Consider the following 25268-nt stretch of genomic DNA (forward strand, 5'->3'; position numbering starts at 1 on the left):
AGCTCATGGGGGCTGGTGGGAGTGCGGAGGAGGGAGGGACCCTTGTTGGACCAGGAAGAGCGGGCGAGCGGGGAAGAGAGAGAGAGAGAGAGTTTGGGATTGACCGGTGGAGGTCACAGGGGAGAGGTCAGAGTTCCTCGGCTGACCGCGCGCTCTTACAGGAAATCGTCCTGCAGAGAGACAACAACCCAGGTAACCCGAGCAACAGTTTCACGTTTCCTGTGGACCCCACCCTACAGAACGTCACCATCTACATCTCCGAACAACCAGCAAAGTTCACGGTATCCAGTCCGACAGGTAAACATGGGCGCCCAGGACCACAGGGGGTGTTTCTGCCTTGGTTGTGCTTCGAGGTGACCCACACCTGAATCTCTGCTGCCCCCATTTCCTGGCCTGCACCTGTCCACCCATCACCCTCCCCATTGCTCACTGACCCCCACTGGCTCCTGACCCGGCAACGCCTCCAGTTTATAACTATCACTCAGGTTCTCAAAATCCTCCTCGTACACCCTCCCCCTCCATATCTCCCTCAACTACTCCACCCCCACAACCCTCCCTATCTCTGTAACCTCCTCCAGCCCCTACACACCTCCCTATCTCTGTAACCTCCTCCACCTCCACAACCCTCCCTATCTCTGTAACCTCCTCCAGCTCCCTACACACCTCCCTATCTCTGTAACCTCCTCCACCTCCACAACCCTCCCTATCCCTGTAACCTCCTCCAGCCCCTACAACCCTCCCTATCTCTGTAACCTCCTCCAGTCCCTACACCCCTCCCTATCTCTGTAACCTCCTCCAGCCCCAACAACCCTCCCTATCTCTGTAACCTCCTCCAGTCCCTACACCCCTCCCTATCTCTGTAACCTCCTCCACCCCCAAAACCCTCCCTATCTCTGTAACCTCCTCCAGTCCCTACACCCCTCCCTATCTCTGTAACCTCCTCCACCCCCACAACCCTCCCTATCTCTGAAACCTCCTCCACCCCCACAACCCTCCCTATCTCTGTAACCTCCTCCAGCCCCTACAACCCTCCCTATCTCTGTAACCTCCTCCAGCCCCTACAACCCTCCCTATCTCTGTAACCTACTCCAGCTCCCTACACCCCTCCCTTTCTCTATTACCTCCTCCAGCCCCTATAATGCACCCAATCTCTGTAACCTCCTCCAGCTCCTACAACCCTCCCTATCTCTGCAAACTCATCCAGCCCCACAACCCTCCCTATCTCTGTGACCTCCTCCAGCCCCTAAAACCCTCCCCATCTCTTTAACCTCCTCCAGCCCCTACAAACCTCCCTATCTCTATAACCTCCTCCAGACCCTACAACCCACCCTAACTCTGTAACCTCCTCCAGCCCCAACAACCCTCCCTATCTCTGTAACCTCCTCCAGTCCCCTACAATCCACCCTAACTCTGTAACCTCTCCAGCCCCAACAACCCACCCTATCTCTGTAACCTCCTCCAGCCCCAACAACCCTCCCTATCTCTGTAACCTCCTCCAGTCCCAACAACCCTCCCTATCTCTGTAACCTCCTCCAGCCCCAACAACCCTCCCTATCTCTGTAACCTCCTCCAGCCCCAACAACCCTCCCTATCTCTGTAACCTCCTCCAGCTCCAACAACCCTCCCTGTCTCTGTAACCTCCTCCAGCCCCTACAACCCTCCCTATCTCTGTAACCTCCTCCAGCCCCAACAACCCTCCCTATCTCTGTAACCTCCTCCAGCCCCAACAACCCTCCCTATCTCTGTAACCTCCTCCAGCTCCAACAACCCTCCCTGTCTCTGTAACCTCCTCCAGCCCCTACAACCCTCCCTATCTCTGTAAAGTCCTCCAGACCCTACAACCTCTGAGATCTCTGCGCTCCTCCAATTCCGGCCTCTTGACCATCCCCCGATTCCCATTGCTCCACCATTGGCGGCCGTGCCTTCAGCTGCCTGGGGGCCCTGAGCTCTGGAACTCCCTCCCGAAACCATCACTCCCCCACCTTTCTCTCATTCTCTCCCTTTCTTTAAAGATGCTTCTTAAAACCGACCACTTTGATGGAGCCTTTAGTCACCTGTCCCTCATATCGTTTTCTGTGGCTTGGGACAAAGTTTGCCTTATACTGCTCCTGTGTAGTTTCTCATTATATTTTATCACATTAAGCTTCTAAATAATGCAGGCTCACCATGATTGATCCTTACCCTGCTGAATATACAGAGACTCCTGTATAATTGCAGAATGGACCATCCTTACCCTGCAGAATAAACAGTTAAACCAGTGTTGACTCCCATTAAGTCTTGCTCTGTCCACCCTCCAGGTCTACAGCAGTCCAGGTCAGTTACCTCTGGAGCTTTGGCAAGCTTGGAACGACCTGATCATCATCCGTCTCCATTTGCCCACAGCCCTTGGAACATGGGATCTCGTTGTCTTCTCTGGCACTCCGTACAGTGTCAAAGTGACAGGTGCCTCAGTTATTTCAATCTCCATCCTGCTTTTCACTTGTTCCCACAGCTAGACTTGTCCTTTTACTGCAGATCCACTCCCAGGACAGGTACAGCACGGGGTTAGATTCAGAGTAAAGCCCCCTCTACACCGTCCCCATCAAACACTCCCAGGACAGGTACAGCACGGGGTTAGATTCAGAGTAAAGCTCCCTCTACACTGTCTCCATCAAACACTCCCAGGACAGGTACAGCACGGGGTTAGATACAGAGTAAAGCTCCCTCTACACTGTCCCCATCAAACACTCCCAGGACAGGTACAGCACGGGGTTAGATACAGAGTAAAGCTCCCTCTACACCGTCCCCATCAAACACTCCCAGGACAGGTACAGCACGGGGTTAGATACAGAGTAAAGCTCCCTCTACACTGTCCCCATCAAACACTCCCAGGACAGGTACAGCACGGGGTTAGATACAGAGTAAAGCTCCCTCTACACTGTCCCCATCAAACACTCCCAGGACAGGTACAGCACGGGGTTAGATACAGAGTAAAGCTCCCTCTACACCGTCCCCATCAAACACTCCCAGGACAGGTACAGCACGGGGTTAGATACAGAGTAAAGCTCCCTCTACACTGACCCCACCTAATTGTATAAGAACGAGGACCCATTCAGCCCCTCGAGTCTGCTCTCCCATTCAGTGCTACCATGACAATCTCCTACCTCAGCTCCCCTTTCCCGTCCCCTCCCTCAGTGCCCAAATACCCATCAATCTCGGTCTTGAATAGACTCAGCGTCGGAGCGCCCACAGCTTCCCTGGGGGGAGGGAATCCCAAAGATTCACAACCCTCCGATTGAAGACATTTCTCCTCGCCTCCGTCCAAAATGTCCGACCCCTCACCCTGAGACTGTGACCCCCCACTTCACCCACACCCCCCAGTTCTACACTCTCCGGCCGGGTTGGAGGGGGTAACAGCCTCTCCTCACCGAGCCTGTCAAACCCTCCGAGAGGGTTTTATACGTTTCAACGAGATCTCCTCAACTTCAGATAATATCGACCCATTCCCCTCGATCTCTCCCTCATAGGACAAACCTCCCTCACATCCCAGGAACCAGCCTGGTGACCTCTCCTTACACTCCCTCTATGGAAAATACATCCTTCCTGAAGTAAGGAGACCAGAACTGTCCACAGCGATCCAGCCGCCATCTCATCAAAGCCCTGTATCATTGCCGAAATGCTTCTTCTCTCTTCTAGACCAATCACTTGGCAATAAAGCCCACCACTCCTCTTGCCCGTGTAGGCCATGGTTAACGTTCTGTGGTCCCTGTTTACCAACGCCCATGTCCCTCTGAGGCACCAGCGTTTTCCGGCTTGCCAAGTCCCCTTCTCCGTCAAAATCGGATTCTTGGCGGGGGCTGTGGGAGGTGGGGCGGTGGGGTGGGTAACAGCCTAACAATGTCCCCGGCTGGTGTGTCACAGGTCAAGGCGGAGCCTTCCATCAAGGTGGGTCCCAGTGCGAATGTGTCTTTCACCGTCACCGACACCGGGGGGCCCCTTCCCGCTATAAAATCTATACCGCGAGCGACCAGAATCTCGCGTATCCCAAACCTCAAAGGTGAGCGTTTGAGCAGCTCACGATCGATGGTAATGACTTGGGTAAGGGGGGAGCTGACTGTCCCTGTTGCCCACACACGCGCCGGTGACCCCAAGATCAGTCGGAAAGTAAGCTGCGAGGAGGATACAAAGGGGGCCTGCAAAGGGGCGGAGACGGGTTACGTAAGCGGGCCTAAAATCGGCAGAGAAAATATAAAAAGGCGGGGGGGGGAAAAGTGTGAGGTCGTCCACTTTGGCAGGAGGAATAGAAGGAGCAGAATGCTATTAAAATGGAGAGAGACTGCCAAATGCTGCAGTGTAGAGGGATCTGGGTGTCTTTGTACATGAATCATAAAATGTTCGTATGGGGGAGCAAAAAGCGATTAGGAAAGCAAATGGAATGTTGGCCTTTATTGCTAAGTGGGGGCGGGATGGAGTATAAAAGTCGGGAAGCCTTGCTACAACTGTACAGGGCGTTGGTGAGGCCGTACCTGGAGCACTGTGGACGGCTTTGGACTCCTTACTTAAGAAAGGCTGTACTTGCGTTAGAAACCGTTCAGAAGAGGTTCGACTGGGCTGATTCCTGGGATGGAGAGGCATTGTCCTATGAGGAAAGGTTGAGCAGGTTGGCCCTGTTCCTGTGGAATTCTCTCCCACCTGTGGGGTTCTCTACCCCAGAGGGCTGTGGAGGCCGAGCCACTGAATCCATTTAAGAAGGGATTTCTAGACTCTATAGGCGCTAAAGGGGGCGTGGGGAGAGAGCGGGAGTGCGGTGCCGAGACAGAGGATCAGCCACGATCATGTTGAATGGCGGAGCAGACCCGAGGGGCCGAATGGCCTAACCCTGCTCCCAATTTGATGACATATATTCCCTCCTTAGGTAAGGAGATAAAACCTTTGTGCACAGCGCTCGCGATGTGAGTCAGGCAGGTCCTGTACAGCTTCAGCAAGACTTCCCTACTTTGATAGAAATGGGGTGAAATATAAGCTGGTTTAAGGGGGCGGGGGTGGGACAGGTAGAGCTGGATAGGGGGCCAGTGATAGGTGGAGGCCAAGAAGAGATTGCCAAAGATGTCACAGACAAAAGGACAAAGGGGTATTGATGGGCCTAATATCACCACCGTCAATACCCCTTTGTCCTTTTGTCTATGACATCTTTGGCAATCTCTCCTTGGCCTCCACCTATCACTGGCCCTCAATCCAGCTCCAACTGTCCCACCCCCCCTTAAACCAGTTTATATTTCACCTCATTTCTCTATTTACTTAGTTCTGGTGAAGGGTCATACGGACTCGAAACGTTAACTGTGTCCCTCTCCGCAGACGCTGTCAGACCTGCTGAGTTTTTCCAGCTTTTTTTGTTTTTATTTCAGATTTCCAGCATCCGCAGTATTTTGCTTTTATTTTTTTCCCTACTTTTATACTCTATTCCTCTTCCAATCAAGGTGAATGTGTGTATTGTGGAATTAATCTGCTGGATATGGCAAAATAGCTTCATTCTAGCATGGACTGATCCTTTAAACAGTCAGAACTCAGCTCCTGACCTCATTACAGCCTTGGTTCAAACATGGACTAAAGAGCTGAACTCCCGAGGTGAGGTGAGAGTGACTGCCCTTGACATCAAGGCCACATTTGACCGAGTGTGGCATCAAGGAGCCCGGGCAAAACTGGAGTCAATGGGAATCAGGGGGAAAACTCTCCGCTGGTTGGAGTCATACCCAGCACAAAGGAAGATGGTTGTGATGTTGGAGGTCAGTCATCTCAGCTCCAGGACATCACTGCAGGAGTTCCTCAGGGTAGTGTCCTCGGCCCAATCATCTTCAGCTGCTTCATCAATGACCTTCCTTCCATCATAAGGTCAGAAGTGGGGATGTTCGCTGATGATTGCACAATGTTCAGCACCATTCGCGACTCCTCAGATACTGAAGCAGCCCATGTCCAAATGCAGCAAGGCCTGGACAATATCCAGGCTTAGGCTGACAAGTGGCAAGTAACATTCACGCCACACAAGTGTCAGGCAATGACCATCTCCAACAAGAGAGAATCCAACCATCGCCCCTTGACATTCAATGGCATTACCATCACTGAATCCCCCACTATCAACATCCTGGGGGTTACCATTGACCAGAAACTGAACTGGACCAGCCATATAAATACTGTGGCTACAAGGGCAGGTCAGAGGCTGGGAATCCTGCAGCGAGTAACTCACCTCCTGACTCCCCAAAGTCTGTCCACCATCTACAAGGCACAAGTCAGGAGTGTGATGGAATACTCCCCACTTGTCTGGATGAGTGCAGCTCCCACAACACTCAAGAAGCTCAACACCATCCAGGACAAAGCAGCCCCGCTTGATTGGCACCCCATCCGCAAACATTCACTCCCTCCACCACCGACGCACAGTAGCAGCAGTGTGTGTACCATCTACAAGATGCACTGCAGCAACTCACCAAGGCTACTTCGACAGCACCTTCCAAACCCACGACCAATATCATCTAGAAGGACAAGGGCAGCAGACACATGGGGAACACCACCAACTGGAAGTTCCCCTCCGAGCCACTCACCGTCCTGACTTGGAAATATATCGGCCGTTCCTTCACTGTCACTGGGTCAAAATCCTGGGACTCCCTCCCTAACAGCACAGTGGGTGTACCTACACCACAGGGACTGCAGCGGCTCAAGAAGGCAGCTCACCCACCACCACCTTCTCAAGGGGCAATTAGGGATGGGGCAATAAGTGCTGGGCCCAGCCAGTGAAGCCCACATCCCGTGAATGAATAAAAAAAATACGAAATAATGATATCTCTTCAGAGCCTCGTTGTATCCGTCCTGGGTGGAGCTGATTGTTCACTGTCCTTTCCAACAACATCTCAACTAATTCATGGAATCATTCCGCCCAGGAGGAGGCCATTCAGCCCATCGTGCCTGTGCTAGCTCTTTGACAGATCTATCCAATTAGTCCCCTCTCTCTCCCCCCTCCTGCTCTTTCCCCTCCAGCCCTGCAAATTTTTCCCCCTTCGAGTATTTATCCAGTTCCCCCCCCTTTTTGAAAGTTCCTATTGAATCTGCTTCCACCGCCCTTTCAGGCAGCGCCTTCCAGATCACAACAACTCGCTGTGTGTAAAACAAAATCCTCCTCATCTCCCCTCTCTGGTTCTTTTCCCCGATTCTCTTCAATCTGTGTCCCTCTGGTTACCGACCCCCCTACCCACTGGAAACACTTTCTCCCTCATCGACTCTATCCAAACCCCCTCCTGATGTTGAACGTCTCGATTCAATCTCCCCCCTTAACCTTCTCCGCTCCGAGGAGAACGATCCCAGCTTCTCCCCAGTCTCTCGACACGGACTGAAGTCCCTCATCTCCTGGGAACTGTCCCAGTAAATCTCCCTCCCCGCCCTCCCTCTCCAAGACCCCGACATCCTTCCCAAAGTGATGGGCGACCGGAATTGGACACAATCCTGCAATGATTAATAAATGGTTTACTGTAATCTTTCTCTCTCACTCTCTCTTTCTCTCTCTCCCTCTTTCTCTCTCTCTCTCTCTCTCACTCTCTGCCTCTCTCTCTCACTCTCTCACTCTCTCTTTCTCTCACTCTCTCTCACTTTCTCTCTCTCTCACTCTCTCACTCTCTCTTTCTCTCACTCTCTCTCACTTTCTCTCTCTCTCTCTCTCACTTTCTCTCTCTCTCACTCTCTCTCTCTCTCACTTTCTCTCTCTCTCACTCTCTCTCTCTCTCTCACTTTCTCTCTCTCTCTCTCTCACTCTCTCTCTCTCTCTCACTTTCTCTCTCTCTCTCTCTCACTTTCTCTCTCACTCTCTCTCTCTCTCTTACTCTCTCTCTCACTTTCTCTCTCTCTCACTCTCTCTCTCTCTCACTTTCTCTCTCTCTCTCTCTCACTTTCTCTCTCTCTCTCTCACTCTCTCTCTCTCTCACTTTCTCTCTCTCTCACTCTCTCTCTCTCTCTCTCTCACTTTCTCTCTCTCTCTCTCTCACTCTCTCTCTCTCTCTCACTTTCTCTCTCTCTCTCTCACTTTCTCTCTCTCTCTCTCTCTCTCTCTCTCACTCTCTCTCTCTCTCACTTTCTCTCTCTCTCACTCTCTCTCTCTCTCTCTCTCACTTTCTCTCTCTCTCTCTCTCACTCTCTCTCTCTCTCTCTCACTTTCTCTCTCTCTCTCTCTCTCTCTCTCTCACTCTCTCTCTCCCTCTCTTTCATTATGTTCCTGGGCACCAACCAGTCTGCAGGAGGAAACAGCATAATTCCAGTACCAGAAGACGCCAGGCCAGGGACCCTTGTGACGGTGACAGTTCAGGCAAGATCGAGCGCTGATCTTGCTTACAGCATTCTCGAGCTGACAGTTGTCAGTCAGGTACTGTCATGTGGGATGGGGGTCACAATGTAGACTGTGATCGTACAGGAGGCAGACGCTTGTATCGTTTCTTGGGGGCACAGCCCACACAGCAAAACAGTGTCACATGTCACGCCCCCCCATGTGTCAGCGGCAACTCCGTGGATTTCACGCCCTCCCTCTCTTCATCAGAGCCCCGCGGTAACGGCTGTCACTACCCAGGGTCAGTACTGAGGGAGTGCCGCACTGTCGGAGGGTCAGTACTGAGGGCGTGCTGCACTGTCGGAGGGTCAGTACTGAGGGAGTGCCGCACTGTCGGAGGATCAGTACTGAGGGAGTGCTGCACTGTCGGAGGGTCAGTACTGAGGGAGTGCCGCACTGTCAGAGGGTCAGTACTGAGGGAGCGCCGCACTGTCGGAGGGTCAGTACTGAGGGAGTGCCGCACTGTCGGAGGGTCAGTACTGAGGGAGTGCCGCACTGTCGGAGGGTCAGTACTGAGGGAGTGCTGCACTGTCGGAGGGTCAGTACTGAGGGAGTGCCGCACTGTCAGAGGGTCAGTACTGAGGGAGTGCCGCACTGTCGGAGGGTCAGTGCTGAGGGAGTGCCGCACTGTCGGAGGGCCAGTACTGAGGGAGCGCTGCACTGTCGGAGGATCAGTACTGAGGGAGTGCTGCACTGTCGGAGGGTCAGTACTGAGGGAGTGCCGCACTGTTAGAGGGTCAGTACTGAGGGAGCGCCGCACTGTCGGAGGGTCAGTACTGAGGGAGTGCTGCACTTTCGGAGGGTCAGTACTGAGGGAGCGCTGCACTGTCAGAGGGTCAGTACTGAGGGAGTGCTGCACTGTCGGAGGGTCAGTACTGAGGGAGTGCTGCACTGTCAGAGGGTCAGTACTGAGGGAGTGCCGCACTGTCGGAGGGTCAGTACTGAGGGAGTGCTGCACTGTCGGAGGGTCAGTACTGAGGGAGTGCTGCACTGTCAGAGGGTCAGTACTGAGGGAGTGCTGCACTGTCGGAGGGTCAGTACTGAGGGAGTGCCGCACTGTCGGAGGGTCAGTACTGAGGGAGTGCCGCACTGTCGGAGGGTCAGTACTGAGGGAGTGCCGCACTGTCGGAGGGTCAGTACTGAGGGAGTGCCGCACTGTCGGAGGGTCAGTACTGAGGGAGTGCTGCACTGTCGGAGGGTCAGTACTGAGGGAGTGCTGCACTGTCGGAGGGTCAGTACTGAGGGAGCGCTGCACTGTCGGAGGGTCAGTACTGAGGGAGCGCTGCACTGTCGGAGGGTCAGTACTGAGGGAGCGCTGCACTGTCGGAGGGTCAGTACTGAGGGAGCGCTGCACTGTCGGAGGGTCAGTACTGAGGGAGCGCTGCACTGTCGGAGGGTCAGTACTGAGGGAGCGCCGCACTGTCGGAGGGTCAGTACTGAGGGAGTGCCGCACTGTCGGAGGGTCAGTACTGAGGGAGTGCCGCACTGTCGGAGGGTCAGTACTGAGGGAGTGCCGCACTGTCGGAGGGTCAGTACTGAGGGAGTGCCGCACTGTCGGAGTGTCAGTACTGAGGGAGTGCTGCACTGTCGGAGGGTCAGTACTGAGGGAGTGCTGCACTGTCGGAGGGTCAGTACTGAGGGAGTGCCGCACTGTCGGAGGGTCAGTACTGAGGGAGTGCTGCACTGTCGGAGGGTCAGTACTGAGGGAGTGCTGCACTGTCGGAGGGTCAGTACTGAGGGAGTGCCGCACTGTCAGAGGGTCAGTACTGAGGGAGTGCCGCACTGTCGGAGGGTCAGTACTAAGGGAGTGCTGCACTGTCGGAGGGTCAGTACTGAGGGAGTGCTGCACTGTCGGAGAGTCAGTACTAAGGGAGTGCTGCACTGTCAGAGGGTCAGTACTGAGGGAGTGCTGCACTGTCAGAGGGTCAGTACTGAGGGAGTGCTGCACTGTCAGAGGGTCAGTACTGAGGGAGTGCAGCACTGTCAGAGGGTCAGTACTGAGGGAGTGCTGCACTGTCAGAGGGTCAGTACTGAGGGAGTGCTGCACTGTCAGAGGGTCAGTACTGAGGGAGTGCTGCACTGTCGGAGAGTCAGTACTAAGGGAGTGCTGCACTGTCAGAGGGTCAGTACTGAGGGAGTGCTGCACTGTCGGAGGGTCAGTACTGAGGGAGTGCTGCACTGTCAGAGGGTCAGTACTGAGGGAGTGCCGCACTGTCGGAGGGTCAGTACTGAGGGAGTGCCGCACTGTCGGAGGGTCAGTACTGAGGGAGTGCCGCACTGTCGGAGGGTCAGTACTGAGGGAGTGCCGCACTGTCGGAGGGTCAGTACTGAGGGAGTGCCGCACTGTCGGAGGGTCAGTACTGAGGGAGTGCCGCACTGTCGGAGGGTCAGTACTGAGGGAGCGCCGCACTGTCGGAGGGTCAGTACTGAGGGAGCGCCGCACTGTCGGAGGGTCAGTACTGAGGGAGTGCCGCACTGTCGGAGGGTCAGTACTGAGGGAGTGCCGCACTGTCGGAGGGTCAGTACTGAGGGAGTGCCGCACTGTCGGAGGGTCAGTACTGAGGGAGTGCTGCACTGTCAGGAATGTCTGAATCGCCTCCCTCATCGCTTCAGTTGACCATGTTTGTCCGGCCGCTTTGCCAACAGGTGGAGGACCTGAGCCCACCGACTTGTGCCATCGTTGCCCGGTGCACCGAGTGCCCGCGGGAGGGACCGGGCACAGTGGAGCCTCCGGCGCTGGTCCCTCGCCACCCGCTTCATCGGCGACAGGACGGACGCCGTCTCCATCCACGCCTGGCCGGGCGCCAGCCACCTCACCCCTGGGAGGACGCGCGAGAGGGCGGCCGGAAGGTCATCCCGGTCAACTACACTGCCACACTGCTGCTCGCCGGGGGTGGTGCTGGTGGGCGTGGGCGCCGACGGGAACATGGGGAAGCGCTCGGCCAGCACCCGGAACCAGGGCCGGAGTTTGGCCGCGTGTAGCGCGTATTCATGTGTATTCAGGAGCCAATGAATTCTTTTTCATGCCTGCAATTACTGCCAAAGTTTAATTTGCAAGTGTGGAATCTCATGCCGTCAGAATGTAATGCTCAATTGATGCTTAATACAAATAAAAGCTTCAACAAAACTTTTTTTTTTACCTTCCCCGGCTCTTTTATCTCTCCCCTTTAATCTCTTGGTCCTTTTCTCTTATCATTTTCCTTCCTGTCCGTGATTGTTATCCTGAGTTAAATATTCACAATTTTACACTTCCTAGTCTGGACTTTTCATGGTTTAATGAGGATTCTCTGACCTGATTGGTTGAAGAGCCACTCAAGAGTTCGTGAACCGTTTAATAGGTAACGGTCTGTTATATTTTGGAGCCTCATTGTCTGGGCCCATTCAGCCCCCTCGAGCCTGTTACACAGGAACAGGAGGAGGCCCATTCAGCCCCTCGAGCCTGTTACACAGGAACAGGAGGAGGCCATTCAGCCCCCTCGAGCCTGTTACACAGGAACAGGAGGAGGCCATTCAGCCCCTCGAGCCTGTTACACAGGAACAGGAGGAGGCCATTCAGCCCCTCTCGAGCCTGTTACACAGGAACAGGAGGAGGCCATTCAGCCCCTCTCGAGCCTGTTACACAGGAACAGGAGGAGGCCAATTCAGCCCCCTCGAGCCTATTACACAGGAACAGGAGGAGGCCATTCAGCCCCCTCGAGCTCCCCCATTCATTCAGATCACAGCTGATCTGTATCTTAACCCCATCCACCCACCTCGGTTCCGTGACCCTTAACCCCCCCGACCCAACAAAAATCTCTCAATCTCGGTTTTGAAATTTCCAATTGACGCCTCCCAGCCTCAACAGCTTTTTCTGGGGGAGGGAGTTCCAGATTTCCACCCCCCTCTTTGTGTGAAGATAGTGCTTCCTGACATCACCCCCCTGAACGGCCTGGCTCCAATTTAAAGGTTCTGCCCCCTTGTTCTGGACCCCCCACCCCCCCCACCCCCCCACTCACCCTCACCCCCACCAGGGGAAATAGTTTCTCTCTATCGACCCCATCGAATCCTTAAATCATCTTAAACCCCCTCGATTAGATCACCCCTTAATCTTCGAGACTCGAGGGAACACAAGCCTGGTCTGTGCAACCTGTCCTCGGGATTTAACCTTTTCGGACCCGGGATCGTTCTGGTGACTCTGCACAGGACCCCCTCCGAGGACAATATATCCTCCTTGAGGAGCGGGGCCCGGGACTGAACCCAGGGACTACAGGTGGGGTCTGAGCACCTGAAGCATCACTCCGACCCTCTTTGTAGTCCCGCTCCCTTGGGATAAAGGCCCCTATTCATGGCTGATCCAATCTTAACCTGAAACCTGCGTCCCTCCTACCGCCGATAACCTATCACCGCCCCCTTGCTTATCATGAATCTACCCATCTCTGCCTTAAAAATATTCAAAGACTCTGCCTCCCCCAGCTTCTCAGGAAGAGAGACAGCATCTCCACATCCACCCTCTCAGGAACCATGTGCACGAGCTGCAGCTGAACAATGGACTGAGGTCAGAATGGGAAATATCCGTGCCCACACATATCGCACACACCAGATGCTCCTGCGGGGAACTTTGATGACATTGCGAATTTCCCAGTGCAGGAGACCGAGCAGGACAGGTACGTTTGCACCGAGAGGCAAGCACCAGTGTTTCCGGTTGTTTTCGCTCTGCTCCCAGTCCAGTCCGGTCCAGCTCAGGGGCACTCTGTACAGTAACAACGTTTCCCCCATCCCCCCACACAGTCACACACACGCACAAACACACACACACACACTCACAAACTCACACACTCACACACACACAAACACACTGACAAACTCACACACACACTCACAAACACACACACACACAGTCACACACACACACACACACTCACAAACTCACACACAAACTCACACACACACACACACACACACACACACAGTCACACACACTCACAAACTCACAAACTCACACACACACTCACAACATCACACACAAACAGACACACACTCACAAACTCACACACAAACACACACTCACAAACACACACACAAACTCACACACACACATTCACAAACTCACACACAAACACACACACACAGTTACACACACTCCCAAACTCACACACAAACACACACTCACTCACAAACTCACACACAAACACACACTCACAAACACACACACAAACTCACACACACACATTCACAAACTCACACACAAACACACACTCACTCACAAACTCACACACAAACACACACACACACACACACACACTCACAAACTCACACACAAACACACACACACTCACAAACTCACACACAAACATACACACACACAGTCACATACACTCACAAACACACACACAAACTCACACACACACACACACAAACTCACACACAAACACACACACACACAGTTACACACACTCACAAACTCACACACAAACTCACACACACACACACACAAACTCACACACAAACACACACACACACAGTCACACACACTCACAAACTCACAAACTCACACACACACTCACAACATCACACACAAACAGACACACACTCACAAACTCACACACAAACACACACTCACAAACACACACACAAACTCACACACACACATTCACAAACTCACACACAAACACACACACACAGTTACACACACTCCCAAACTCACACACAAACACACACTCACTCACAAACTCACACACAAACACACACACACACTCACAAACTCACACACAAACACACACACACTCACAAACTCACACACAAACATACACACACACAGTCACATACACTCACAAACACACACACAAACTCACACACACACACACACACAAACTCACACACAAACACACACACACACAGTTACACACACTCACAAACTCACACACAAACACATACACACTCACAAACACACACAAACACACACAGTCACACACACTCACAAACACACACACAAACACACACACACACAGTTACACACACTCACAAACTCACACACAAACACACACACTCACAAACTCACACACAAACACACACACACACTCACAAACACACACACAAACTCACACACACACTCACAAACACATACACACACACACAGAGTTACACACACTCACAAACACACACACAAACTCACACACACACAAACACACACACTCACACACACTCTCACACACTCACAAACTCACACACACTCACACACAGATACATACTCACAAACTCACACACATACTCACACACACACACACTCCCACACACACACACACTCACAAACTCACACACAAACACATACACACACACACAAACTCACACACAAACACACACACACTCACAAACTCACACACATGCTCTCACACACACACACGCACACTCACAAACTCACACACATGCTCACACACACACTCCCTCACACTCACACACACACTCACACACTCAAACTCCGTTACACACTCTCACACCCTCACACTCACTCACACACACGTTCACACACACTGACTCACACACACACTCGCATACACTCATGAACTCACACACAAGTTCCCACACACAAACACTCCCACACACATAGACACTCACACAGACTCACACACACACACTCCCCCCCACACACACACTCACACGCACTCACAAACACACACACTCACACAAACTCACACACACACACTCACACATGTTCACACACACTCAAACACACACACACACACTCACACACTCAAACTCACTCTCACACTCTCACCCACTCACCTTCACACACACACATTCACACACACTCACTCACATGCACTCAAACACACTCACACACTCCCACACACACACTCCCTCACACACACACACGCACACACACACTCCCACACACACATATGCACAGGTACACACACACATGCTCACACAGACATACTCCGACACACACACACATACATACACATACACTCACACACACACCCACACACACCCACACATACACACACACATTCACACACGCACACATACACACGCACGCACACACACACACACTTGCCCCACACACACACAGTCACTCACTCCCACACACACTCCCGCACTCACACACACTCACAGACTCACGCTCACACACACACTCACTCCCACACAATCCCACACATTCCCATACACAGGGGCTGCTATTCTCTATAATATACACAGGGACTGCAATTCTCTATAATATACACAGGAGCTGCTATTCTCTATAATATACACAGGGGCTGCTATTCTCTATAATATACACAGGGGCTGCTATTCTCTATAATATACACAGGGGCTGCTATTCTCTATAATATACACAGGGACTGCTATTCTCTGTAATATACACAGGGACTGCTATTCTCTATAATATACACAGGGGCTGCTATTCTCTATAATATACACAGGGACTGCTATTCTCTGTAATATACACAGGGACTGCAATTCTCTATAATATACACAGGAGCTGCTATTCTCTATAATATACACAGGGACTACTATTCTCTATAATATACACAGGGGCTGCTATTCTCTATAATATACACAGGGACTGCTATTCTCTATAATATACACAGGGGCTGCTATTCTCTATAATATACACAGGGACTGCTATTCTCTATAATATACACATGGGCTGCTATTCTCTATAATATACACAGGGGCTGCTATTCCCTATAATATACACAGGGACTGCTATTCTCTGTAATATACACGGGGACTGCTATTCTCTATAATATACACAGGGGCTGCTATTCTCTATAATACACACAGGGGCTGCTATTCTCTATAATATACACAGGGGCTGCTATTCTCTATAATATACACAGGAACTGCTATTCTCTATAATGGCATTAAACAGGAAATTTGAGACACATGCAATAAAGGAACATCTGTAATTTTGGGTGACTTTAATCTGCATATAGATTGGGCAAATCAAATTGGCAACAATACCGTAGAGGAGGAATTCCTGGAGTGTATACGGGATGTTTTTCTGGACCAATACATGGAGGAACCAACTAGAGAACAGCCCATCCTTGACTGGGTATTGTGTAATGAGAAAGGAATAATTGGCAGTCTAGTTGTGCGAGGCCCCTTGGGGATGAGCGACCATAATATGATAGAATTCTTCATCAAGATGGAGAGAAATGTGTTTGATTCTGAGACTAGGGTCCTGAATCTTAATAAAGGAAACTACGATGGTATGAGGCACGAGTTGGCTATGATGGATTGGGAAACATTACTTAAAGGGATGACGTTGGATAGGCAATGGCAAACATTCAAAGAATGCGTGGGTGAACTGCAACAGTTGTTTATTCCTGACTGGCACAAAAGTAAAACAGGAAAGGTGGCCAAACCATGGCTTACAAGGGAAATTAGAGATAGTATGAGATGCAAGGAAGAGGCATAAAAATTGGCCAGAAAAAAACAACAGACCTGAGGATTGGGAGCAGTTTAGAATTCAGCAAAGGAAGACCAAGGGATTGATTAAGAAGGGGAAAATACCTCTACCATCTAGAAGGACAAGGGCAGCAGACACATGGGGAACACCCACCACCTGGAAGTTCCCCTCCAAGTCACTCACCATCCCGGCTTGGAAATATATCGGCCGTTCCTTCACTGTCACTGGGTCAAAATCCTGGAGCTCCCTCCCTAACAGCGCCGTGGGTGTACCTACACCACACGGGACTGCAGCGGTTCAAGAAGGCAGCTCACACACCACCTTCTCAAGGGGCAATTAGGGGATGGGGCAATAAATGCTGGGGCCCAGCCAGCGAAGCCCACATCCTGTGAATGAATAAAAAAATCTTCAGGCTCTTCTATGTTATGGATCTCACAGGGTTTTTTCCTTTTGATTGAAACTCTGCCTGATTGTATCCCTGCAATCTCTCATGAGGTCTCTGTTTCGATGACAGTGAAAACAATCGATGTTTCAAAACTTTGATTCACTACAAGATTGTGTGCTTCACCTCTGTTCCCGTTATTCCATGTTTTCTCTGCTAAGTCATTTCTTCTTATTTGCTGCTGGTGGTGGCTGTTTCCCGCTTCTCATCAGAGCTGTAGATTTTCGCACACTTTTTGTCTGAGGCTCCTCACCCAACATGAGGACGGTGCCATTTTGCCCTCCCCGTATGTCTTCCGAGTCCCTCACTGCTCTTTCCAGAGCCAGCGCTATTCCTAGCACCTTCTGTAAATCCAAATTTGTTTCAGACAGTAATCTCTTCTGAATCGAATCTTCATTATACCGCACACTAGAGGATCTCTCAACATATCATTTATAGATTTACCAAACTCACAATGTCCCTGTTAACTGTTTCAGACTTGCCACATAACGTGCACCTGCCTCCCCTGGGACTCTATTTCTTGAGTTAAATGTGAACCGTTGCATTGTCACCGAGGGCTTGGGCTGGTAACGAATCTTCACCAGGTTCACAAGATCATCAAAACTTTTCAAATCGGTGGTACCGAGTGGCATTAAAGTTCGCATCAATCCCTAAGCCTTACTCCCACACGTGGATAAGAGTGTCACTCGCCTCTTCTCCTCCCCATCAATGTCGTTCACTTGGAAAAAGGACGCGAGGAGTTCGCCATAATGGGACCAATCGCCCACCGTTGGGTCGAAAGGATTAACTCTTCCAAACTGTGGCATTCTTCGAGGGGACTGCTTCGGTTAATTGGAAGGAAATTCTCCTTATACTCACTGTGCGAGGTACAGCTCAGTTTCGGTTCACTTCATTTGCACCCTTGCTTATTCCAGCTCTTTCTTCATCGCCAGTTTGTTGGATCCTGGTCACTAGTTTAGTTGGACTGATGGACCGGGTTACACACTTGTTTCAGGATCACCGAGTTGCAACCATAAAGAAAGTAGGTCAGCAATAGGTTCTTATCAAGAACACATTTTATGAATTCAGGAAGGAACTCAGCAGCTACACTTGTGTTGTGACAAACACTGTCTCTACATTACAGAAAATAACTCTAGACTACCATACCCCAGTGAGAGTCAGTGTGAGTGGGACCCGTACACCAGTGAGAGTCAGTGTGTGTGGGACCCGTACCCCAGTGAGAGTCAGTGTGTGTGGGACCCGTACCCCAGAGAGAGTCAGTGTGTGTGGGACCCGTACCCCAGTGAGAGTCAGTGTGTGTGGGACCCGTACCCCAGTGAGAGTCAGTGTGTGTGGGTCCCGTACCCCAGTGAGAGTCAGTGCGTGTGGGACCCGTACCCCAGAGAGAGTCAGTGTGTGTGGGACCCGTACCCCAGTGAGAGTCAGTGTGTGTGGGACCCGTAACCCAGTGAGAGTATGTGTGTGTGGGTCCCGTACCCCAGTGAGAGTCAGTGTGTGTGGGACCCGTACTCCAGTGAGAGTCAGTGGGTGTGGGTCCCGTACCACAGTGAGAGTCAGTGTGTGTGGGACCCGTACTCCAGTGAGAGTCAGTGTGTGTGGGACCCGTACCACTGAGAGAGTCAGTGTGTGTGGGACCCGTACCCCAGTGAGAGTCAGTGTGTGTGGGACCTACACCCCAGTGAGAGTCAGTGTGTGTGGGACCCGTACCCCAGTGAGAGTCAGTGTGTGTGGGACCCGAACTCCAGTGAAAGTCAGTGTGTGTGGGACCCGTACCACTGAGAGAGTCAGTGTGTGTAGGACCCGTACCCCAGTGAGAGTCAGTGTGTGTGGGACCCGTACCCCGGTGAGAGACAGTGTGTGTGGGACCCGTACCCCAGTGAGAGTCAGTGTGTGTGGGACCCGTACCCCAGAGAGAGTCAGTGTGTGTGGGACCCGTACCCCAGTGAGAGTCAGTGTGTGTGGGACCCGTACCCCAGTGAGAGTCAGTGTGTGTGGGTCCCATACCCCAGTGAGAGTCAGTGTGTGTGGGACCCGTACCCCAGAGAGAGTCAGTGTGTGTGGGACCCGTACCCCAGTGAGAGTCAGTGTGTGTGGGACCTATACCCCAGTGAGAGTCAGTGTGTGTGGGACCCGTACCCCAGTGAGAGTCAGTGTGTGTGGGACCCGTACTCCAGTGAAAGTCAGTGTGTGTGAGACCCGTACCACTGAGAGAGTCAGTGTGTGTAGGACCCGTACTCCAGTGAGAGTCAGTGTGTGTGGGACCCGTACCACTGAGAGAGTCAGTGTGTGTGGGACCCGTACCCCAGAGAGAGTCAGTGTGTGTGGGACCCGTACCCCGGTGAGAGTCAGTGTGTGTGGGTCCCGTACCCCAGTGAGAGTCAGTGCGTGTGGGACCCGTACCCCAGAGAGAGTCAGTGTGTGTGGGACCCGTACCCCAGTGAGAGTCAGTGTGTGTGGGACCCGTAACCCAGTGAGAGTCAGTGTGTGTGGGTCCCGTACCCCAGTGAGAGTCAGTGTGTGTGGGACCCGTAGTCCAGTGAGAGTCAGTGGGTGTGGGTCCCGTACCCCAGTGAGAGTCAGTGTGTGTGGGACCCGTACACCAGTGAGAGTCAGTGTGTGTGGGACCCGTACCACTGAGAGAGTCAGTGTGTGTGGGACCCGTACCCCAGTGAGAGTCAGTGTGTGTGGGACCTACACCCCAGTGAGAGTCAGTGTGTGTGGGACCCGTACCCCAGTGAGAGTCAGTGTGTGTGGGACCCGTACTCCAGTGAAAGTCAGTGTGTGTGGGACCCGTACCACTGAGAGAGTCAGTGTGTGTAGGACCCGTACTCCAGTGAGAGTCAGTGTGTGTGGGACCCGTACCACTGAGAGAGTCAGTGTGTGTGGGACCCATACCCCAGTGAGAGTCAGTGTGTGTGGGACCCGTACCCCGGTGAGAGACAGTGTGTGTGGGACCCGTACCCCAGTGAGAGTAAGTGTGTGTGGGACCCGTACCCCAGAGAGAGTCAGTGTGTGTGGGACCCGTACCCCAGCAAGAGACAGTGTGTGTGGGACCCGTACCCCAGTGAGAGTCAGTGTGTGTGGGACCCGAACCCCAGAGAGAGTCAGTGTGTGTGGGACCCGTACTCCAGTGAGAGTCAGTGTGTGTGGGACCCGTACCACTGAGAGAGTCAGTGTGTGTGGGACCCGTACCCCAGTGAGAGTCAGTGTGTGTGGGACCCGTACCCCGGTGAGAGACAGTGTGTGTGGGACCCGTACCCCAGTGAGAGTCAGTGTGTGTGGGACCCGTACCCCAGAGAGAGTCAGTGTGTGTGGGACCCGTACCCCAGTGAGAGTCAGTGTGTGTGGGACCCGTACCCCAGTGAGAGTCAGTGTGTGTGGGACCCGTACCCCAGTGAGAGTCAGTGTGTGTGGGACCCGTACCCCAGTGAGAGTCAGTGTGTGTGGGACCCATTCCCCAGTGAGAGTCAGTGTGTGAGGGACCCGTACCCCAGTGAGAGTCAGTGTGTGTGGGACCCGTACCCCAGTGAGGGTCAGTGTGTGTGGGACCCGTACCCCAGTGAGGGTCAGTGTGTGTGGAACCCTATCCCCTGTACCTCCTGCTGTTTACCACTTCTCGCCCTCTCTCAGCTGATGAATCTGTGCCCCTCCATGTTGAACATCACTTGGTGGGATTGCTGAGAGATGAAAGGGCACGGATTGCTCTCAGGTTGGGGTACTTCAATGTCCCATCACCAAGAGTGTCTCGGTAGCACCACTACTGACCGAACTGGCCGAGCCCTCAAGGACATCGCTGCTAGACTGGGTCTGCGGCAGGTGGTGAGGGAACCAACAAGAGGGAAAACGCATTCTGGACCTGATCCTCACCAACCTGCCTGCCGCAGATACACCTCCCCCATGACAGTGTGGGTAGCCGCTCTATAGAGCAGCAGATAACCCATCACGTTTCTCCCCCCTCTCCAGTCTCAGTTTGTGATAGAAATGGTCAGTGCTGATCAATACCTTGCATTGGGTTGTAAAGTGATTAAGGGAGTAGACTTCCTGGTGATTCAGAGGCAGAGGATTACATGGAGTATGAGGGTTGAGGAATGTGGAAGGAGCTGATTCAACCTACCCATTGTGTATTACTCAAATCTACAATAACAACACCTCCTCCCTCTATAATCCCCACTCTCTGTCACTGCCTCTCAGTTCCTGCGATTCACACTCACTGGGTCAATCTCCTGAATTGAGAGCACAGACTGGGAGAACACACTGAGTCTTCACTTGGTAATTCAGGGTAAGTGTCACTCGCTGTTTCACTGTACGAGTTCTCAGTTAATCCCTCAGGGTCAGCACCGTTCACCGTGCAACTGCACAGCGTCACATTTTAATCAGACAGTCGCAGAACGGTTACAGCACAGACAGAGGCCATTCTGCCCATCGAGTCGGTGCTAGGTCATTTCAAACTGAACTGGTCTCTCCTCCCCTAAGCCAACGGGGTCCAAAATTAATCATCCAGTTCCCTTTTGAGATGAATCAGCCTCCCCCACACTCTCGGACAGAACATTCCAGATCCAAACCATACCCAATTGGGAGCCAATCTGTGTGGGGACCCGTACCCCAGTGAGAGTCAGTGTGTGTGGGACCCGTACCACAGTGAGAGTCAGTGTGTGTGGGACCCGTACCCCAGTGAGAGTCAGTGTGTTTGGGTCCCGTACCCCAGTGAGAGTCAGTGTGTGTGGGACCCGTACACCAGTGAGAGACAGTGTGTGTGGGACCCGTACCCCAGTGAGAGTCAGTGTCTGTGGTACCCGTACCCCAGTGAGAGTCAGTGTGTGTGGGACCTGTACCCCAGTGAGAGTCAGTGTGTGTGGGACCCATACCCCTGTGAGAGTCAGTGTGTGTGGGACCCGTATCCCAGTAAAAGTCAGTGTATGTGGTTCCCTTACGCCAGTGAGAGTCAGTATGTGTGGGACCCGTACCCCAGTGAGAGTCTGCGTGTGGGACCCGTACCCTAGTGAGAGTCAGTCTGTGTGGGACCCGTACCCCAGTTAGAGTCAGTGTGTGTGACACGTACCTCAGTGAGAATCATTGTGTGTCGGTCCCGTACCCCAGTGAGAGTCAGTGTGTGTGGGACCCGTACCCCAGTGAGAGTCAGTGTGTGTGGGACCCGTACCCCAGTGAGGGTGAGTGTGTGTGGAATCCGTACCCCAGTGAGATCAGTGTGTGTTGGACCCGTACCCCAGTGAGAGTCAGTGTGTGTGGGACCCGTACCCATGTGAGAGTCAGTGTGTGCGGGACCCGTACGCCAGTGAGAGTCATTGTCTGTGGGACCCGTACCCCAGTGAGAGTCAGTCTGTGTGGGACCTGTACCCCAGTGAGAGTCAGTGTGTGTGGGACACGTACCCCAGCGAGTGTCAGTGATTGTGGGAACCTTACGCCAGTGAGAGTCAGTGTGTGTGTGACCCGTACCCCAGTGAGAGTCAGTGTGTGTGGGACCCGTACCCCAGTGAGAGTCAGTGTGTGTGGGACCCGTACCCCAGAGAGAGTCAGTGTGTGTGGGACCCGTACCCCAGTGAGAGTCAGTGTGTGTGGGACCCGTACCCCAGTGAGAGTCAGTGTGTGTGGGTCCCGTACCCCAGTGAGAGTCAGTGTGTGTGGGACCCGTACCCCAGAGAGAGTCAGTGTGTGTGGGAACCGTACCCCAGTGAGAGTCAGTGTGTGTGGGACCCGTACCCCAGTGAGAGTCAGTGTGTGTGGGTCCCGTACCCCAGTGAGAGTCAGTGTGTGTGGGACCCGTACTCAAGTGAGAGTCAGTGTGTGTGGGTCCCGTACCCCAGTGAGAGTCAGTGTGTGTGAGACCCATACACCAGTGAGAGTCAGTGTGTGTGGGACCAGTACCACTGAGAGAGTCAGTGTGTGTGGGACCCGTACCCCAGTGAGAGTCAGTGTGTGTGGGACCTATACCCCAGTGAGAGTCAGTGTGTGTGGGACCCGTACCCCAGTGAGAGTCAGTGTGTGTGGGACCCGTACTCCAGTGAAAGTCAGGGTGTGTAGGACCCGTACCACTGAGAGAGTCAGTGTGTGTAGGACCCGTACTCCAGTGAGAGTCAGTGTGTGTGGGACCCGTACCACTGAGAGTGTCAGTGTGTGTGGGACCCGTACCCCAGAGAGAGTCAGTGTGTGTGGGACCCGTACCCCAGTGAGAGTCAGTGTGTGTGGGTCCCGTACCCCAGTGAGAGTCAGTGCGTGTGGGACCCGTACCCCAGAGAGAGTCAGTATGTGTGGGACCCGTACCCCAGTGAGAGTCAGTGTGTGTGGGACCCGTAACCCAGTGAGAGTCAGTGTGTGAGGGTCCCGTACCCCAGTGAGAGTCAGTGTGTGTGGGACCCGTAGTCCAGTGAGAGTCAGTGTGTGTGGGTCCCGTACCCCAGTGAGAGTCAGTGTGTGTGGGACCCGTACACCAGTGAGAGTCAGTGTGTGTGGGACCCGTACCACTGAGAGAGTCAGTGTGTGTGGGACCCGTACCCCAGTGAGAGTCAGTGTGTGTGGGACCTACACCCCAGTGAGAGTCAGTGTGTGTGGGACCCGTACCCCAGTGAGAGTCAGTGTGTGTGGGACCCGTACTCCAGTGAAAGTCAGTGTGTGTGGGACCCGTACCACTGAGAGAGTCAGTGTGTGTAGGACCCGTACTCCAGTGAGAGTCAGTGTGTGTGGGACCCGTACCACTGAGAGAGTCAGTGTGTGTGGGACCCGTACCCCAGTGAGAGTCAGTGTGTGTGGGACCCGTACCCCGGTGAGAGACAGTGTGTGTGGGACCCGTACCCCAGTGAGAGTCAGTGTGTGTGGGACCCGTACCCCAGAGAGAGTCAGTGTGTGTGGGACCCGTACCCCAGCAAGAGACAGTGTGTGTGGGACCCGTACCCCAGTGAGACTCAGTGTGTGTGGGACCCGTACCCCAGAGAGAGTCAGTGTGTGTGGGACCCGTACTCCAGTGAGAGTCAGTGTGTGTGGGACCCGTACCACTGAGAGAGTCAGTGTGTGTGGGACCCGTACCCCAGTGAGAGTCAGTGTGTGTGGGACCCGTACCCCGGTGAGAGACAGTGTGTGTGGGACCCGTACCCCAGTGAGAGTCAGTGTGTGTGGGACCCGTACCCCAGAGAGAGTCAGTGTGTGTGGGACCCGTACCCCAGTGAGAGTCAGTGTGTGTGGGACCCGTACCCCAGTGAGAGTCAGTGTGTGTGGGACCCGTACCCCAGTGAGAGTCAGTGTGTGTGGGACCCGTACCCCAGTGAGAGTCAGTGTGTGTGGGACCCATTCCCCAGTGAGAGTCAGTGTGTGAGGGACCCGTACCCCAGTGAGAGTCAGTGTTTGTGGGACCCGTACCCCAGTGAGGGTCAGTGTGTGTGGGACCCGTACCCCAGTGAGGGTCAGTGTGTGTGGAACCCTATCCCCTGTACCTCCTGCTGTTTACCACTTCTCGCCCTCTCTCAGCTGATGAATCTGTGCCCCTCCATGTTGAACATCACTTGGTGGGATTGCTGAGAGATGAAAGGGCACGGATTGCTCTCAGGTTGGGGTACTTCAATGTCCCATCACCAAGAGTGTCTCGGTAGCACCACTACTGACCGAACTGGCCGAGCCCTCAAGGACATCGCTGCTAGACTGGGTCTGCGGCAGGTGGTGAGGGAACCAACAAGAGGGAAAACGCATTCTGGACCTGATCCTCACCAACCTGCCTGCTGCAGATACACCTCCCCCATGACAGTGTGGGTAGCCGCTCTATAGAGCAGCAGATAACCCATCACGTTTCTCCCCCCTCTCCAGTCTCAGTTTGTGATAGAGATGGTCAGTGCTGATCAATACCTTGCATTGGGTTGTAAAGTGATTAAGGGAGTAGACCTCCTGGTGATTCAGAGGCAGAGGATTACATGGAGTATGAGGGTTGTGGATTGTGGAAGGAGTTGATTCAACCTACCCATTGTGTGTTACCCAAATTTACTGTAACAGCATCTTCCTCATTCGAAACTCACCACTCTCTGTCACTGCCTCTCAGTTCCTGCGATTCACACTCACTGTTTCAATTTTGAAATACTCTATTGAATCTGCATCCC

The 25268-nt window shown here is 53.1% G+C and overlaps 1 protein-coding gene across 1 annotated transcript in view; it reads left to right on the forward strand.

Moving 5' to 3' along the window:
• The first annotated feature begins 11264 nt into the window (after positions 1-11264).
• Positions 11265-25268, forward strand: part of LOC144673067 (von Willebrand factor A domain-containing protein 7-like) — a 63526-nt gene continuing 49522 nt past the window's right edge. The window contains exon 1 of the mRNA XM_078535063.1: positions 11265-11316. Coding sequence (XP_078391189.1) covers positions 11265-11316 — 52 coding nt within the window. The remainder of the gene's footprint in view (positions 11317-25268) is intronic.

The sequence above is a fragment of the Cetorhinus maximus genome, unplaced genomic scaffold (genome assembly GCF_964194155.1).
Source record: "Cetorhinus maximus unplaced genomic scaffold, sCetMax3.hap1.1 HAP1_SCAFFOLD_241, whole genome shotgun sequence".
NCBI lineage: Eukaryota > Metazoa > Chordata > Chondrichthyes > Lamniformes > Cetorhinidae > Cetorhinus > Cetorhinus maximus.